Source organism: Balearica regulorum, chromosome 14 (genome assembly GCF_011004875.1).
Source record: "Balearica regulorum gibbericeps isolate bBalReg1 chromosome 14, bBalReg1.pri, whole genome shotgun sequence".
NCBI classification, from domain to species: domain Eukaryota; kingdom Metazoa; phylum Chordata; class Aves; order Gruiformes; family Gruidae; genus Balearica; species Balearica regulorum.
In genome coordinates, this window is record NC_046197.1 from 7,469,458 (window position 1) to 7,489,009 (window position 19,552).

General features: G+C 39.1%; 1 protein-coding gene across 1 annotated transcript; it reads right to left on the reverse strand.

The window, feature by feature from the left end:
- Positions 1-4,900: 4,900 nt before the first annotated feature.
- HMMR (hyaluronan mediated motility receptor) lies at positions 4,901-19,543 on the reverse strand. Its single transcript, XM_010306154.2, has 18 exons — positions 19,397-19,543; positions 18,109-18,207; positions 17,411-17,487; positions 16,536-16,616; positions 15,598-15,786; positions 15,220-15,306; positions 14,592-14,692; positions 13,322-13,396; positions 12,149-12,327; positions 11,191-11,339; positions 10,663-10,877; positions 9,962-10,078; positions 8,975-9,133; positions 7,156-7,308; positions 6,946-7,045; positions 6,535-6,711; positions 5,844-6,006; positions 4,901-5,065 (listed from the first exon to the last, which is right to left on the reverse strand). The coding sequence occupies exons 1-18, from the start codon at positions 19,476-19,478 to the stop codon at positions 5,046-5,048; spliced, it is 2,223 nt and encodes a 740-aa protein (XP_010304456.2). The 5' UTR covers positions 19,479-19,543; the 3' UTR covers positions 4,901-5,045.
- Positions 19,544-19,552: the final 9 nt, after the last annotated feature.

Below are 19,552 nucleotides of genomic sequence, written 5' to 3' on the forward strand. Positions count from 1 at the left end.
TCATTGGGCCGCAGGACCGCGGCCGACGCAGGCGCCCCCCCACCGCCGCCCGCTCATTGGCTGGGGGCGCCAAAGGGGGCGGGGCCCTAACGAGGCTTTAAAGTGACGGCGGCGGCCACAGCACTTAGGGGAAGGCGGCGCGTGCCCGGCGGCGCGGCCCCGCGCGCCTCGGGTGGGCGGGGGGGGGGGGGGGGGACGGACACGACGGGACGAGGCAGCGTCGCCTGCCCCGCGCGGTCGCTGACGGGGAGCGGGCACGTGCCGCTGGGTACCAGCGACGGTCCCTGCCCCGCGCCCTCCACTTACTCTGTTCATCCCCGGCCGGGCGGAGCGCAACGCCGCAGCCCTCGCCCCCAGCCCGACCCCGCGGGCCGCGAGCCCCGCGCTTCCGTCTCCTGCCGCCTCAGACCGCCGGCGGCCGCCGGGTGGATGAAAGGAAGGAGCCGGGCCTGCCCTTCATAAAGTGAAACTTCACCATTGGACTAAACTCCTTTCTGTGGCTGTAAGGGAGAGGGTTAATGTAGCTCTGGCACAGAGACATAGAAATTATTTCTTTTCATAGCAGTGGAAAATGCTGCACATCTTCCTCTGCCTTCAGCTATGGCTTCATACAACAGTGACTGGTGCAGGCCAAGGGGAAGGGGAGCTGCTTACAGTACTGATCCCACAGCCATAAGCTCATGTTTATAACAAAGTTTATTTTTCTAAAAGCAAGTTTTTGAGGTAACACTAATCCGTAGAGAAAGCTTTTTACTGTAATACTTCTGAGCCACACACCGACCATGTGCCAAACCTGGTTTTTAACAGCAGGACTAAAGGTAAGTAGATACATAAGAAGTATTAGCCAAGACTTCTTTACCTACCTTCACACTTATGGCTTCACCTGATACAAATTTATTGCAGCTTGACTTGATTAAACCAGTATTTAATGGGTAATCAAGGCAGAAAACCAGCTGATACCACAGGAATTAACATAAAGAGAAATCAGACAGTCTATTAAAAATTGAATCGAATCATACAGTAAGTGACCTTTGCTTTTGACAAACAACTGACATAGGACAAAAAAAAGTATACACATATAAACCACTTTAGCTAGCTTCTGCCCCATTGGAATGTGGATGCCCTATTTTTCCTGTGTCATAAGCTATGGATTTGTAATTCCCTTCCACTAATGTTAGAATTCTATTAAAAATATCAGTAATTCACAACTTGAAATCCAGAAGAAAAACCTACAAAGGAGTACTGGCCTGTGGGGCAGCAGGAAGGTAACCACTCCGGGCACAGAGTGCCACCCCCCTCCTCCCCACACAGACCGAAAGAGCTCACTGTTCCAAGTGGAAACAGAAGTTTTGCCTCCCAGTCTTAGATTAGAGCAGGAGAAAGACAGAGAAAACATTAACACTGGAGTCTCAAGCTAGAACCATGAATTGGCCTGTAAAATATCTTCACTTTTCATCAACAGTATAACAGTTGGAAAAAACTGTAATTTGTTACCTTCCTAACAGAAGATAATCTACTTTTTCTTAAATATTTACATTGAATGTAAATACTTACATTGAATGCAGTAGCATTCTAGCTTATTTTTTCAATTTTTTTATCATCATTACATTTATTTTGTGAAACACTGATTTAATGGAATAGATAAACCAAAATTTTATTCTAGTCCAGATCAGTCATTTAAGCATAATGCATCGCTGGGTGACTAAATGCACCACTTGTTAAATTAACATTTCAGACTAATTCGCAGAGACTAAAGCATAATTAAGTCTCTCTCCCCTCCTGTTTCCTTTTCCCTGCATTCTGTAATCAAAGTGTGGCAGCAATCTATTAATGCAAATATCCGAACCTTACCTGCTCCATTTCCACCAGCATTTCAGGCATTGCCTCAAACTACAGAAGGAATTATCAGCCTAGGAAATGATTGCAGTTCAACTGCGCATTTCTCCCTTTGTCTGCTTTTGCCTGCAGAGAGCACATGGACTGGAAGAAGCAATAGCTCAGTTGACCTTTGAAACCAACACGCTAATCCAAGCCCTGTATCACTTGTGGCTCTGAATCCTGTTAAGCTTTTGGTTTATTCCCAGTGGTACCATTTAAGCAGCTCAGTATGAACTTAAAATTTGACTGCATAACAGCCAGCAGGAGCAAGTGCAAGCATTGTGCGTATAAGATGTATTCAAAGCTCTGGCACTGCGCTTTATGCGGTTTTCCTTTTATAGCAAACAGGAGGAGGGCTCTAATTAGGTCAGCCAGGTTGAGGATTCTCACAGCTCTTCATTTCACATTTAAACTAAGCACAAACCAGAACTTGCTACAATGCAGTGAGATAGATGATCAGAGAAATATTTTCTTGCTAAATTATATATTTGTTCAATAAAAAAAAGTATGTGCCACAACATGAAAGTAATTGCTTCCTGCAGTGAATACTTAAGTCAGTTCAGATACCAGTATCAAGGTTCCAGTTTTCAATATGCATTTCATATGTGCACAAAACTAGCAAAGCCACTTAGACTAAAATTGGCACAAAGCACTCAGATTTTCCTCTTTACTTCCACTCCCTACTTCTCTCCAGTGTGCTATACATCATTTTTAAAGCTAAACCAAAAATTGACCTTGCTGCAAGGCTAACAATTATTTACAGGAATTTCCCTATTCTTTCTGTCCATGTAAGCATGCTCCTGACAGTCCAGAAAGGATTTAAATTGACACTTAGACAAAACTGCCAATTAAGCTAGAAAGTTTAAAGAATGAAGGCTGTATGAAAAAAGTATGTAGCCATCATAAAAGCGTAGTCCTGTGATATCTGCAGTATTTTGCTTCACCTGGTACATTTTCACCCTTTGACAAACTACCTTGATGCAGGACACATCGAACACCAAAACCGAGGTTCAGTTAAACACATACCTTAACTCAGAGTCCCCATTTCCATGTGTGAGGTTTGTGGAACCTTCTATTAACATTCACTTGCCGTAATCTCTCTTGAAAGAAAACACTCATATACATTTTAAAAAAAACACATTAAACTAAGGGTATCTTTCATTTTTTGGCACAAAGGGTTTTCAGACATTGACATTCTGAAGAGTGATTGTGCCTTTAAAATCCCCATATGATTAGAACAGCACAGAAAGTATGCAGCTTTCAGCAAGCCCACATGGAAGATGAATGCCATCTTGTGAGAAAACCCCAGGTATACCAGCTGTAGAGCGTTACTTGTGCTCTTCCATTTCCAGTTCTTTACAGATTTCTCCTCCACACCCAGTTGCTCTTTCCCCTGCTACTCACTAGATCATGTTCAGTTTAACCAACCCTTCCTGTTGCATCCACTGATAAGGGAATGTACAGGCTGTGTAACACCGTGTTCTCATCAAGTGAGTCAGACTAATGCACACTTGCTCTATAAGTTTGGGTTGGTTTTGGTTTTGTTTTTTTTTTTTTTTACTCCATTTACATCTTTCAGACAAGAAAATTTTTATCCTTTTCTCCATAAGGAGAGAGATCCAGTATTCAATTCTTTCAGCAACTTCCTTATTAAAATATGCCTCTCAGCACTTCATACAAACTGCTAAATTGAACACAAAGTATTTCTCAACTCAAATACCTGAAGTTAATACTCATCCTCCATCTTCAGAAGTTCAAGTAATCCAGCAAATACACAAAGATGACTTTAACAGACAAGACCTAGCAATTTCTTTCCTTGGACTTCACATGCATTTTTGTTATCTCATTTCCCAGGTATTATCAGTTGTCTGTAAGCTTATAACATCCGTATAAATACAATATATTCATCATGCTAAGCTTTGTATACTGTCTCTCTGCCACACCCCTGTGCAGGATATTTGTAGATACAACAAGAACAGAGTTCCACATTTCACTCAAGTTCCAGTATTTACTTTTATATTACGATGAATTCAGAGGAAATGACAGGATAAGGGAATTGCAAGTTGTATGTATTGTACTGTTCAGCTAAAAAATTTCCTATAAGATTACAAAATACATCATCTTTGAGGCAAGACTGACATTGGGCTTTGTTGTGAAGATTTAAGACTAGAACAAAGAACTATAGGTCAATTACACTATGTAATTTGATTTTGTTTTTTATCCCTGGTTCGTGAAGGCCATAGACAAATTCTTTAATTAAAAGTTTTTATTGTGCTAAAGCGTTCCTCATTTTAGATGCAGTTAAACCGATTCTTCCTAGAACTCAAGTCTGTACAATGAACACACATACGGGGGGTATCCTCCCACCCAATTCAGACAAGTTCTGCTGTTATTCCCCTTCACATAGCATCGATCAATTACAACAGCTGCCTACAAAGATATTAGAATTTAAGCGTCTCCAACGAACACAGCATTCATAAAATAGACATTTCTCTTAAGACACTAGTCTTAGCCACAGTATGCAAACATTTAGGCAAATGCAGTCAATTTGAGTTTGACCTGAAAATCCTCTTCTGAAGATCAACAGCTGCAATATGTAGCCCCAGGACTTAAATTAGCACATGCTGAATATAGATCCCACTAATACCAAAACTAACTGTACAGTCCAATTTTCTACACTGGTTCTATATTATGTAGGCCACAGAGGAAAAAGGGGCTCTTGGCAGGATTTCTGTCATTGGTATTGAAACAACCATAACAGCAAAAGTAATTTAACACAAAACTGTAATCGTGAGATCTAATTTCATGAAAGATGCGATCATCCTTATTCTCCAGTGCTTCTTCACCTTTATCTGAACTGAAGCTGCTCTGCCAAAAACAAGGTAAGCAGCTTCAGCATACAAAAAAGTCAAAGAGTGCACACTTGTCAGAGTTCGAGAGTGTAACGATGTTACCAGGAGTCTGGAGCATAGTCACCTAGGGGTTCTCAGTAAGCGTATGACCAAGCAGTTTTTCTAAAAATAGATCAATTTAGACAATTTCTCTAGTACTCCTACTAATTTGCATTATATACAGCATCCAAGTTCACCTTGAACAAGTAGTCCGTTGAAGTCTTCTGTAGTACATTAATTTATTGGTGATTTATTTTTCTTAAGACCAGGAAGAGATTAAATTTTGTTTTTATTACCTGCAATGGAAAAACATTACTAAGTCTGGGGTTTTCACTATTACTCCCACCACATTGAGTAATTATTTGTCTGCTGCAGGGAGGAAGGCACTAGACTCCATATCACAGGTAAGCCAGAAATTCTGACCTTGGAACATACAGTAAAGTGAAGGTCTGGTTGAGATCTATACCCTCCCACACTCTCCTGCAGTGCTTCCCTTCGTGCACCCCTACACTCTTGCCATTTCTTGCTCCACTCCACATCCATCGGCAGGCCTTTTGCATCCTACACCTTTACATCTACAGCAGTCTACAGTCCTGCCAGGTAGCAGCTAAAGAACCAGGGCTCAAACCTCTGGCCACGCCACTTTTACTCTACCACCCGTGCAGGAGACACTGCCTATCACCTGATTAGCTGTAAGGGGAAGGTGTACAACAGGAGAAAAATTGTAGGCAATACACAGTAACAAAACAAAGTTCACATCTTGCAAGATCATGTAAACCAGCTAATTCTCTGTAACCCACACCTTCCTCTTCCCTGCTACCAAACTTTCTGTTGCCTGACCTGACATCCCACCTGCTCAGGTCAGGCTGTAAGAAACTGGGCTGGAAAGCACGATAGCAAACAGTACGCTAGAAGTATCCTGTGGGTGCAGCCTTCCAACATCTGCTGTGGAACACACAAGAGATGCCATTCTCCTTCCTTCAGCAAATGCAGCAGACTATGCAAGACTATCATACCTTCTTTGGTTAAGTTTAAGAGGCACAAGGACATGGTTACATCAATATCTAAGCTTACCTTCTTTTAAAGGAGTTTTTGGAGGAATATTTTCCTTGCTATCATGCTGGAAAGCTTTGGAAGGATCAAAACGCCGAATGCCCTGAATTAGACATAGTTGCTCCTGAAGATCTCTGTTGGTTTGCTTTTCTTTTGCTAGCAACGCACGTAGTTTTGAGAGATCCTAAGGAAAACATAATACTTGGAAGTTAGATTAAGAACAGGAGAAAAGCCTGCTTCATCATTTTCTGAAGTAGCCCCTTTGAGTACTGCCAAACGGACATACACAATTATTGGTGGCATTAACAAACCGAAACCAAAGAGACACAGGTGTAGAGAAACCAGCACCATTGTGTAATTGCTGTATAACACCACTAAGCAGTACAGTAGCCTCAAACTGTCAGGTGCTTCTTTCAGCAGATAGTTTACTAAGTCTAGAATCTCCAAAAGAGGTAAGAAAAAGCAACCAAGCTAAGAGTAGGGGTAGTTATTTACACTGGTGATCCCTCTGTATATACTCAGTTGAAACTAAAACAGATTCTCTTGCTGTTTCTGGAGGCCAGTGGTTTGTTCTAATCTCACTCTTGCATGGAATTTAAGAACCATAGACAGCAAGTCATTTGCAGGATTAGTCTATAAATATTTACAGCAACAAACAAAGGAATCAAGCAAATGAATAACTTAGAGATTTCAAACTTTTCATTTCACAAACCTGCTTCAGGTGGGTATTCTCTTCCTTCAACTTCATAACATGCTTGATTTTTTGCTTCTGGTTCTGGTGGCCAAGTAGTTTAGCATATGCATCGCTTAGTTTAGTCAGCTCTTCTTGGGCTGCACCATGCTCATTTAAGAGAGCGCTCTTCTCTGCTTCAAATGCATCTAGTTGTTGCTGAAATACATATTGAATCTTTTAGAAATCTTTAATTAAACATAGCTTTTTACTGAATTAAAAATCTACAAAGACAGACTAATTTGGGAAGGAGAAGAGCTAGTTCAAGGGAGAGTAACTTAGGAAACTGTTGCAGGATAAATGACTTAGAACAGGCAATAGAACGCAGAACTTGAATCAACTGCACAAGTCTTAAGTTAACAGATACTAATAAATATCTACTTCATAACACACCTGAAAAGGCTTAGTTTTGTTATGTAAATCTTCATATAGATTACGCCAAGTCTTTATCTCTTCTTTTAAGCTAGAGGTCACATCTTCATTTATGGTTTTCCTAGAAAGCAAGAAGTGGAGTTTCATTATGTTCATTGTTAGCTCTCAGCACTTATTCACACCAAAACTTTAATGTACTATAATATGCAGGTTTAGTTTGAGAAAAGTCACCTTGATCTTTCCACTTCAAGTTTTCTTTTCAGATCTTCAGTTTCCTCTTCCAGTTTTTCCTGAAGTTTAGTCATCTGTGCAAGGCAAGACTCTTTTGTTCTCTCTGTTTCTGCTTCTTTTAGTGCAAGCTTTGTCTGGACTTCTAAAAGCATCCTGGGGAAAATACCATCCATCCTTAATGAACCCTTAATTATTTTTTTTTTATACTAGTCTAAATCTGAAAACACAAATATCCATGATTGAAAAGCTGTTAGAAGAATCAAAATAAAGGTTTGCACAAAGCATGCTACAAGACAAGAACAACAATGCAGAAAGCAATCAAGTCCAAGAGGTACATGGTTTTCAACTCCTCCTATGGGGAAAGCAAGCAGTGCTTTTGAAGCAATGAAAGACCATGTATTTCCTGTTCATGGCTGTTTAATGCCAGCAGCTTTTAGTGGAAGACACTTTAGTAGTTAGACTTTACATGCAGAGGTTTACTCAAGCAGAAACTAGTCAAGACTGTTCAGGGTGGATGTACTCAGGAGTTCAAAAACTCTACACCTAAAGCATCACCTTCCCTCTCCAGCCTCAGTTGCTTCTTTTATCACCTAGGTGGAGATTAAGAATCTCTTCCCTGCCAGCAAATCAAAGAGGAAATAACTCTTCAGTTATTTTTCTTTTACCAGCTCTAGTGGAAGCTAGCGACAATATTAAGCAGGGGGGGAGGAAAGAAAGGGCAACATTTTAAGCAGCACAGGTGTTTTGAAATAAGCTGGGGAAAGCTGTAATTGTCCTTTGGACAATGTTAATACACCAGCTACGGGTCAAAAAGACAGCAGAAGGCGTACAAACCTCTACAGAAGCATTTTATAAATCAGCAAAGAGAGAATTAGGAAAATCAGAAATGCCCAGTTCAGTTTGGCCAAAACAGCATTTTCGTGCAGTTGAGTAAGTCTGTTATCCACATGGAAAAAGATTAGAGCATAGTTGTTGACCCAAATCTAGCTTCAACTTCAGAAGCTTGCTGGGAACCACATTAAAAGAAGCAGGGAAGGAAATCTTCCAGCACACACACACTGTGTTCCATAACACAACTCATGTACAGGCAGTTACCACAGTTGCCTCATACAGGTGGTTGTACGCTAGGACCTTTTAAGGCCAAACTCCCCTACTTCCTCAAATAGTCAGTTACTTGCCCACAGCAAGGGACTTTCTCATGCTCTGTGCCGTGAGCTAGATGGAGAACATACACCATTAAGCTGCTGTTAGCCAGTCAGAAAAACATGTCCTCAGCTAGTAGCTTAAGACAACTTCTTGGGTGTTACTACTTATCAGCTGCATTGTGGTGCTTCATATTAGGCAGAGAGAGGAACTTTGTTTACCTCACTGCAGTGTGGTAATTCATGGATGGTTAATTGGCATCTGCTTGTGAGCAGAATTTGAGGTGACGCGTTATTCAGAGTGGTAGAGGGTGAGCTTTGTGTTAAGTATTTATTTGTCTGCCCGTGTGGATCATATTTGTGGAACAGTCACTGTAACTGATATTTCTGACAAAGACTATTTTCCAACATAATTCAGTTAAGTATTTTCCTTTTCCTAAATGTTCCACATAAAGGGAAAAGTCAAAGCAATTGAATTAACAGATCCGTTTTCTAATGGATATAAACTTAATTTTTGCCTGTCAATATTTTCAACACTCTGCACTGGGAAAAAGAAGAAGCTTAATTTTACACTAAATACCAATTTTATTTGGTAGAGCACTATGTTAAGTTCTAGTTAAGAAGGCAAGCCTTAGCAGGCATTCTTTAGCTTAAGAAAAAGTTTGTCTGTCTAGTACCTTGCACATTCTTCTTTTGCTTTATTTTTAGTGTATTCTGCTTCCTGAAGCAGCTGTAGATTATCTTGACCTATTTTTTTTAGGTTGACAACTTCTTCTTGCAGAGAGGTGTTCTCCAGTTTAAGACTGCACATTTCTTCAGTTATTGTCTTCTTGTAGCTAGTATTACAATGCAAATAAGAAAAATCTTGTTACTTTAGACAATACACAGATTGACATGTTCATGCCTTACAAGAGCAACACAAGTTCGCGTTAACAAGTGTAAGAGATGTTATGATCTGGACGCACGGCAGTGTTCTGACACTGGTAAATCCAAAGTTTAAAAAAAACCCCAAAACATTTCCATAAAGCCATAAGCAGTAACACTACAACAAGTTCTGCCATACAAATATTTTTTGCATATTGGTAGATATTTTAAACACAAAAGACCTACTATATCTGAAGCTTATTTTAAACACCAAAAGACCTACTATATCTGAAGCTTGCATTGGCAAATATCCCACTTGATCCTTTATGGGTGCCTCGCATACTTTGCGATAATAGTATCACTTTTTACATACTTCCACAACCTGAATATTTTGAGAAGAAAGATCTGCAAGAACTGTAGGAAGATAATCTCAACTCAGTACAAGTTTTGAGCCTAAATAAGAAGTCTTTTTGCAAGGGATTTTAGTGCAAAGATATCATCACTAGTTACAGCTCTCATTGAGATTCAAGGGCACTTGAGTATTCCAATTGGTTACACTTCAGAAGAAGAAACATTCAGTTTCCTGAACTAGATAGTGGGTATGTCATTACACTTGACTAGTACTCTAAAGGAATACACCAACTTCTTAATGTCATCAAATACTCCATCCCAAAATCCTCTTCTCTAATACTGTACCAACATGCATATACAGTGTTAAGTACCAAGGCACAGGAATATGCAGCATTTCATTGTAATCTTATTGATAATCCCTGTCCTAGAACTTAATGAAACTTAAATACCTTTCAAACTCAGCAACAGTCTGCCCGAGTTTACGCAATGTATTGGTATGCTCTTCTTGGATTTGCAAAACAGCATTGCTATGCACTTCATTGATTTGCTCCAACTCAGCATTCTTCCTGAAATAAAAATTCAGCGTTCCACAGTGGAGATAAGTACATCTCAACACGTTACCAAATGCTGTTATCAGTTACAGAAAGCTTACAATGGCAGCAATAAATTAATTGTGATAAACCAGTAACTTCAAGTATTAAAGTACAATCTTCATAGCAGATTTAACTAAGCATTTCCCCCAGTCTTATTTTCCAAGATAGCTACAGAAGAGATTGAACATCTAATAGTAAACTTCCAATACATGAATGGAACAAACAACTTGCTTGAAAATCTTTCCTAGTCATTGCCCTCTCCAGGACAGAAACATCCAATACAACATGCCTGTGGCTTACCCTTCACAGCAACATCATATTACTACAGTACTGGCATTTCAAGCAAGTCTCAGCACACTGATTAAACAGTTTTATTAAGATGATATTAAAGTGATACAAGTCACTCAGCTGGATTAGGTCTAATCAACCAACAACCAGCAAGAAACAAATTTAGATCAGGTCTCCTGAAAATCTGAATTAGGCTCAGAAGCTTTGTTTATGCTGATTTAACATTTTTCCTTTCAAAGCTTTAGAATAAGACAATTTATTTCACAAACCCTTTCAACTTTACTTCCATCTGTGCAAGTTCAAGAGCTTGAGATTTGATTTCTTGTTCCAACCGCTTCACCAACTTTTCAGCTTTCTTCTCCTTAGCATGTAATTTATTCAGCTCATTCATTGTGTCACTCAGTTCTTCTTCAAGAAGACGTCTCTCACTTGTTATCTCATCTTGAAACTCTAGTAACTTCTGGTGCATTGATGCAGATGACTCCTGCATGCCAGAGTACCAGATTTTAAAACTACCAGTACTTTTCTAGAGGTTAAAACACTAATTTGCAGTGTTCAAATTTTAAAGCACAAGAATAAGGTCAAATCTACAGGAAGATCCAAAATACCCATCATACCAGCTATGATTGAGAGCTATTAGACCACACACAATTTCTGCTGGCCAGCACCCACTTGTACATTCCACAGATTAGACCATTATTAATATAGTCATCTCATGTATAACCAAAATCAGAACTGTCAGTGCCAGCCACTGGGATTAGAGTCTATTTTTAGACTAATTTATAGTCTGTATTTACCTTCTCTTGCTGCAGCTGAGACACCATCTCCTCATGTTTCTGAAGCAGTTTTTGGTGTTCTTGTTCTTTTAAGCTAATTTTTTTTTTCAGGTCTTCTATTTCAGCATTCATACTTATGAATTTTCCGCTGCTCTCAGACAACTCTTTCTCTGCATAGAGGAATCAGCAATAACACAAATTCCCTTCTCTGTCTTGAAAGAATTACAAGATCTATTCTTCATAGTACTTCCATTCTAGCTTTAAAGTTTGAGAAGGGGAAAAAAACTGAACAAGAAGCCCAAAACAAAACCACATCTTTAACCCATCTAGAAACTCCTCAAAATTGGCTTAAAGTACACCACTTTAAAAAAATTTTAACAGTGGGAATCTTTGGATCAAGCAATTAGCCTTCATCAGAACAGCAGTATGGCTGGGGAAAAAACAATTAAATTATTTCCCCAAAGCTTCTTCCACATAATACCAGCACATAAAAGCCAAGCAGTTACACAGAGAACTGAGTACCCGTGTCAGGCTGCAAGGTTGCTCATTTTGGTGGAGAGGAGGGGGAAGAGGTGAAGAAGGATTCCTAGACACATTCCCAATACCTCAATGAACTTGTGCACAAGCTGCTAACAGTGGATTGAGGCAATATCATACTGCTTCTCAATGAAGAGTGAGAAACAAGTCATTTATGTTCAGCTTTCAGATTAAAGCCATTCCTACTATGCAAGCAATTTTCCTTTCTGTACTGTCTACCTTAGTTACCCTCCATGGAAATAGAAATTTAAGACTTAATAGATGTCAGATTCAGGGTAGTTTCCATACTCTTCGAAACATGCCCAGCTGTTTTCAGCTGGAGCTCAGAGACATGACTTAACTTGGAATAAACCAATCTGAATTGATATTTTAGAACCTGAGAACCTGTAAGACATGTCAGTGATCCTACATGTGTGAAGAGCATACAAGCACTACCAGTTACCTTTTTCTTGTTCAAGCATTTGACACCTTTCATTAAGTTCTTCTATCAGTTTAAATGATTCTTCCTCTTTTATTTTGAGGGTATCCCTCAGGATCCTGATATCTTGGTCTTTCTTTATCAGTGTCTTCTCCATCTGGGCAACATCTAGTTTGTATTTCTCAACTGTTTCTGCAACAGTGCTGTAGGAGAAGATTCAGGTATTTGTTACCACTGAATTTTGTTTGCATGCTTACACTTCAGCACAAAAAGAAGAATGCATAGGACTGTTGTTTCCAACAGGAAAGTTGCCTTCACCTACTTTGGCAGACACAAGTTTTTCCGCATTAAGACAGGTGAACTAAAATTAAAAGCAATTTAAACATTGAGATGTTTTGTTTTAAAAGAAACTTATACAATCACACAAATAAAAAAGGTTTGATAAAAACAGAATTAATCACTATAATTGATTTACAGGTGACTGCTACATGCAGGGGTTTTTTTACAAAGCTGAGTTTTGACAGAAGAGCACAAACATTAATAAACCAGATTTTACAAGAATAAGTAGAATCTTATCATATATATAGTCAGTTAATGAAGAATCTCTTAATGAGTAAATTGACAGTGGTGGTGGAGGACAAAGAGTGAACTAGTTTAAACACTTTTGTATTTTCACAATGTTCTGAACTAGGGACACAATACTGTGAAGACTGATTAGTTTCAATCAGTTACAAACCACTGGATTTGAGCATCAGACTGATGCTCACACCTACTTAATTCATCACAACTCTTAAATGCAAATTAGAGTATTGCAAAGTTCACTGGAAGCCAAGATTGAGGTGGGCTTTTTTTCCCCCCTGTACTGTACATTGCTCCTACTTTACAGGAAAAGGAATTATCTTCATTTATGTACAAATAACTCAGGCTAAAAACATGATTTCAGGACCCTGATTCTCTGTAGTATCACTTAGCCCAGAAAAGAACAGAGCCATTTAGAAAGACCGTTAAAATAATATCTTACGACTCCTTTCCATTCTTTCCACTGTATGGAAAAATATCCGATTTCTTCCCCCCCAGCTCTATTTTAAGACTGTTAAATAGGATAGTTGCCAAGGTTGTACTTCACCAGTCATAAGCGAGGGTTACTCTTACTGCCTTTTAACTTACCCAGTTCAATTCAAGAACATTTGTTGTTACCTGAGCTCTGTAATATATTCCAGGAGTTTTTCAGTGTCAGACTTTTCTTCAACTTTCTCTCTCTCAGTAGCAGACCTAAAACAAGGAATTTTTCACGATGGCTGTATTTAAACAAATCAGAACTACGTGTAAACTATTTGTTTACAAATAAGCAAGTAGAAGTAACCATTGCATCACAACTTGGTAGTAATACATACTTTTCATAATCCAGTTTGGCTGACAAACTGGTATTGGCTCTAAGAGGTGATTCTACCTTATTTTGATACTTGTTCCATATGGTCGTCTTATTTGTAGTAAAGATGCCAAGCCATGTTCTGCCACAAGCTAGAACAGCTGCATTAACTCGACAAATTATCATTGCCTCCCTTTGTGAACTGCACTACTTGCATTATTTGCTTTGTGTATTTTAACTCTAAATTAAGTATAACAACTCTGCTAGTATTTGAGCACTTGGATGTTAAGTAAATGCAGAAAGCATAAGGATGCTGCAGCGCCGATCATGCAAAATTGACATAAAATATACCTTACAAGCTCATCCTTCTTAAGTTGCCATCCTCAGAAATAGCCTATATGTTAGTACACTGTTCCTGTACAGCAAATGACATTAGTTGGGCAGAACAGAAAGTGTAGAATTGGAATTCACTCTCTTCCTACATACAGCTGTTTCACCCAAGACACTTTGCAGTTGCCTTTCTTCAGAGAATGAAGCAACTTTGAGGCACCACAACTGCTCTTCTATACACAGCGCTGGTGAACACACCTGTCTTCATTGAATCTGTGTCAACTGCCCAGCTACTGAATTTGGATCTCAACTCCAGGTCCAATGCTTTTTCATTCTTGCTTATCCCTAACTTACTAGTGTAACGGGCCAGACACTGAAGTAACCAATCTGCATAAATGTCTTGCTCCAAGATGAACAACAATTCTGTTCAAGATATATCTTCCCTCTCCACCCTACATCCAAGAAAACTCTACCCATACCACATTGGAAGACAAAGGGTTGAGATGGTATGATTTGTCTTTTAGAAAAAGGTTAGATACACTAGAGGAACAGTATTTTGTATGTTTATTTTATAATACTACAGCAGTTCCTAAAACTTCATTCCATCAGATTTATTCCAGGTCACAAACACTAATAATTTCTGTTCCCTGTAGGGACACAGCCTGTATTTTTCCTGAACTACATGGTTACTATAAGGTATAAATATGTAGGCACAGCTAGATGATAAAATGTCATTCATCTAAGTAAATACCCTTCCTTACTACTTACAGTTTTTCTTCTAACTGCGCTACTTTTCCTTCTGAATGCTCAAGATTCCTTTGCACTTCCTGCAGCTTCATTTCCATGTTTTCCTGCTTTGCAAGTGCAGTCTTAAAAAAAAAAAAGATACAAATATTACCACCAAAATAAGATTTAATAAGAAAAATTCATTGTCTAAGAGACAGGGGTTAATGGAAATTAACTCATAATTACAATTTAATGATAGCACTTGTTACTAAGCTAAATGTGATTCAAAGTATTCCTCTGTAAAGACATTAGTCATTTGTTAAAACAACCACCACCCCTCCCCAAAACACACAAATGTTTAAGAGCTTCAAACTATGCTTAGAACCACTACTGTTCAAAGCAATTAATAGTCTGACCAGCAGGTTATTATTTTAACAAAGGTATTTCTAGGCTTCCTTACTTGAACTCACGTTTACTCTGCACATCAACAGCAAAATCAAGAACATTCATTGTTTGATCTTTCTTTCTCTATTTTCACTCTACATAAAGTAGAGGAAACTACCAAGTTGAGGACAGAAACAAAACATGATCTGCAGTTCCGTTCTAAGCTCTTCATTGTCTGTTATGAACAGCTCAGAATTACTATCCTATGCAGTGCAAGTGGCCTTACCTTTTCCTTAGCATCTCTCTTGTTTCTGAGCTTCATTAACTCCACGCATAGGCTGCTCATTTTCTTCTGCATACCATCTTCAGACAGCTTAGAGATGAATATAAAACCACTAAGCACAACTCCTTCATATGAATTACTCTTCCCACAACCTTTTAAGTGTCCCACTGCCACCCACAACACTGATCTCTACCTGTCCTTGCAACGGATGTTAGCAAGGAAAGAAGCACACAAGCTCCCAAACCAGACACACTCCATCCCTGTGTCAATGAAGGGGCATGGGGGATGTGAAAACAGATGCTCATCAGCAATTAGATTTTTCTCTTGCCCCGGGAACTTAATAGCAGCAAAAGCAAAGCAAATATACATTTGTCCAAATACCTTTGACTTTAGTAGTTCATTGGTTCTTGTTAGGTCCAGAAGCTGTTTTTTCAGGCATGCAACATTTGCCAAAAGAGATGTTTTCTCCTGAACTGCAGCACTCAGCTTTGCTTCAATTTTAACAAAATCCTCATCCAGAGCCTGAAGTTTTTTGTCCTGCTCTCCACGCTCTCTCACTAATGCACGAATCTAAAACCGAAAAGGTATTTTCTTTATTTCCTACTATTCTTCTTCTTCAATAACGTCATTAGTTTATGCCTGTGGTTTTCTTGGAGAGGCTAAGTATCCAAACTGTATTAACTTTCATTCAGAATATATATCTTCAACTCTGTCATTCACAGGAAAGCAGATAACAGAATCACCACAATTCTCTATCATTACACACCACAGATTCACAGTCCTAGCATTTCATCTGACTTATTTTATGTTACAGAGCCTGTACAACATGTTAAAGCTAGAACAGTCTTAGCTTCAACTTGCAACAGACAGCAACTCTCCTCTTTGGCTGTGGAATAGAAAGACAGAATGTGACATTTGAGACACATGAAGCATAGTTAGTACTCAGAAGTGTACTGATAAGGAAAAGCTAGCTGCCTCAAACTTTAATGTTACATCAATTATTAAGCAAAAATCTCAGCAAAGAGTGATTAAATAGAACCTTTTCAGGGTAGAGAAACTAGGACTTGGTTCTCTTTTTAAGAAGAAACAAATTGGATGCATAGCTGTTGACAATCACTTGGAATTAATATAATTCCATTAACAAACTCAGTGTTTCCTACATACCATAACATCTGATAATCTCTGCTCTGCACAGAGCTGTTTGCAAACTACTTGTATGCTGTGTTATGCAAAAGAGGCTAATTTTGCCAGCTTGTATTTTTTTATTAAGGTAAGTGGGAAACATATTACAGGATTGCACTCACATAATGTATTCATACCTCCTTCTCCAGTATCTTCTGTTTCTTTTTCTCTTTCATAAGGATAAGATCTTTTTTAGGCTTCAGAGATCTATTAGCTGGCTTTTGAAAACAGATATATTAGAAATATTTAAACTGATCTCTAGCTGCATACTGTTTAATAACACAGTTAAATATAAGAGCGGATGCCTTCATATAGACAATACTATTAAAGACACGCACACGAAAAAAAAGCAAACATCTCTCTCCCACACATAAAGATGACAAGTATCACGTTATGATGGGTTTTACCATTGTACTTGTCATAAGCATTTCTCTGAATGGACAGCTCATAACCACTGTGACAGGAAGGAGATTAAGAAAGTTTGAGACATTAGCACCACCTAAACTCCATAAAAAAACCCACTTTAATCTCTTCACCACGAGTTTGTTTGCAGAAGTCATCCTACATCATGAGTAGTAGTAAACTAAATTAGTAAGTCACAGTTATAGTTTTTCAACGCATGCTACACTGAGAAGCTATATATACAATAGTATCCCCTCTTTGTTTCTTCCACCACTAGGTTTCTGCTCTGCCTTGTCCACTGTATGAAAACAGAAACATGATCATCTTAAAGATAAGCAGCCGCACCATAATTATATTGCGAGCAAGAGGCAAAATAACCCAACATTGTAACAAAGACAACAAGCCACTCTGTGGTCTCAAGTAATCATCACATTATTCCCAAAGACACTGGAATTTCATTTTTCCTTCTTAGTTACAGGCACAATAATATGTTTCATAGTTTACTCAGGTAGACTAATAGCAATTGTATAAACAGGCTATATGATTTAACTAGTCATAACGAGGTTTAGCTGGAATTTAACAGTGCTACAGAACCACAGAAGCGTCTTACTGTTGATCCAAGAGATGCAAGTCTCCTTCCAGTTACAGGGGTAGGTGCACTCATCTCACTGTTCAGATTTGTCTCACCTGCAGAAGGATGCAGAAAAGCATGGTGAAGGAAGACAGCGTGCATGCATGCGGTGAGGGAAATTTAACCAAACTAAACAAAGTTAATTGGCTTTTTATACAAGACAGAATGTCACCTGATTATTAGGCTATCCACTTCACAACCCAATGCCAGATGCTTTCTTACTGCAACCAGGTAGTTCAGTATTAGTCATCTGAGCCCTTGACAGAGTTTAGAGAGACTACCAGATGACAGACAGTTTTGCAAATTCAGCTTCTGACAAGCTTCCCCCCCACCATCCAGACCTATGCTGTCAGTTTTCCAACTAAGGGATGCTTTATATCTGAAAAAACCATGAAAATATCATCCAAAACAAGGTTAATAAAGTAGTTAAATCATTTATTTGATCTTCAGAGGTCCCCCTAATTAGAAGTCACATATAAAACTATTCTTGGCAGATTCAGTTAGAGGTGTTTTTTACAGCTGCTATCCCCTTGAGCTGGAAGGTAGGCAGCGAGCCCGTGCACCAGAAAACAAATTTCTAAACCAGAACAGAGCAGTAACAGCACGTAAGCATTAACAGCAGTAGCATTCAAAGATATTATACCGTTGTGTTCCATGCAACTTATAGGACTACTTACTCTTCTGTTTTCTAACCCGTTGACATGTTTCAGAGGGCAGAGAACTTTTCAGTGCATCTGAAGATTTAACATCATAGGATCCTCGCAGAGGGGTACATACTAGAAATAAGATTTGCAGAACAGCAGAGAACTATTAAGGTAAACCATAGAGTTTTCAATTTCATTGAGTTGGGGCTGGTAACCCATCTAAGTTAAGGCTGCTTTAAAAAAGAAAAAACCTCAAAAACAACCAACAACTGGAATCTCAGTTCTCCTCATCCTCCCCATACACATGAAGAAAACATACAGAGCACATGGTTGGAGAAAGGCTTGGTTTATTACACCACTAATAAAACTAGAAACTGATTTACATATACAATATTGCAAGGCATCTTATTACTGATAGCAGTGGATTAACTTCCATAAATAAAACCTCCAAACAGTCAGAAGAACTTAATGCTAATTAGTGAAAAAGCCAGTCTAAAGTGTTAAAGGACAAAAAGCAAACTTAACTGGTTTGTGGGTTTTTTTTTAAAACATCATATTCAAATTTAGAAGAGACTACTTAAATGTTATCGAATGCCAAACTCCTCCTCCAAAAAGTGAGGTTACTTAAATTTGTATAAAATTTAAAAACAAACAAACAAACAATTTTAAGGGAAATAGCAGACCAAAACAAGATGGCTACAAGTTCTTCATACAATTATCATTATAGTCAGGTAATCTTAAGCCCAGTAAACACTTATCTACTTACTTCAGCTTTCTGCAAATGAGAGCCATTTCATTTAATATAGAAACAGGTGACAGCAGCAGAGGGGCATTCAGCTACAGCCAAAAACTCATTGTGAGAAACTTTTACATTAGGAAATACTCTCACAGTAGCAGTACTTCAGTTGTGACTAGTTCTGTACGTTTCTCTTGTATTTTTGTATCACAGAAAACTAGCAAATAGTAGTCTGTCATTGGTTTATTTACCGTATACATACATAAATATTCACTGCTATATTTAGTAGCCATTTACCTACGACCGGGATTCGAGTCGAAATCAGATTTTTTTTTTTCCTTCCAAAGGAAACAGCCGCAAAGGCTTGGACAAGAGGTCCTCCAACACACCGTTACAGGCAGCTCCCCTCACAGGGCGACTATAAGCAAGAGGACTAGGACACCGAGGTAGTCCCTCTTCAGTCAGACACGAATCCCTCTTCCTTCAGACACCACTACCGAGAGCTAAGGCTAAGGCTCTCCCTCTCCCCCGCCACCCGCTCCCAGCCGAAGAGAGGAGACCACCAGGAGACCGCCACGCACATACCGGAGCTCTCGTTGAAGCGCCGGAGCGGAGCCCTGGAGAAGGCCATGACGGCAGCCCAGGCGTAACGCGGCCTCCTCAGCATTCAAAGGGACCAACGGCCCCCACCACGCGCCCCGGGTAGCCAATCACCTCCTCCCGTTCGAGGCTCGCTCAGCC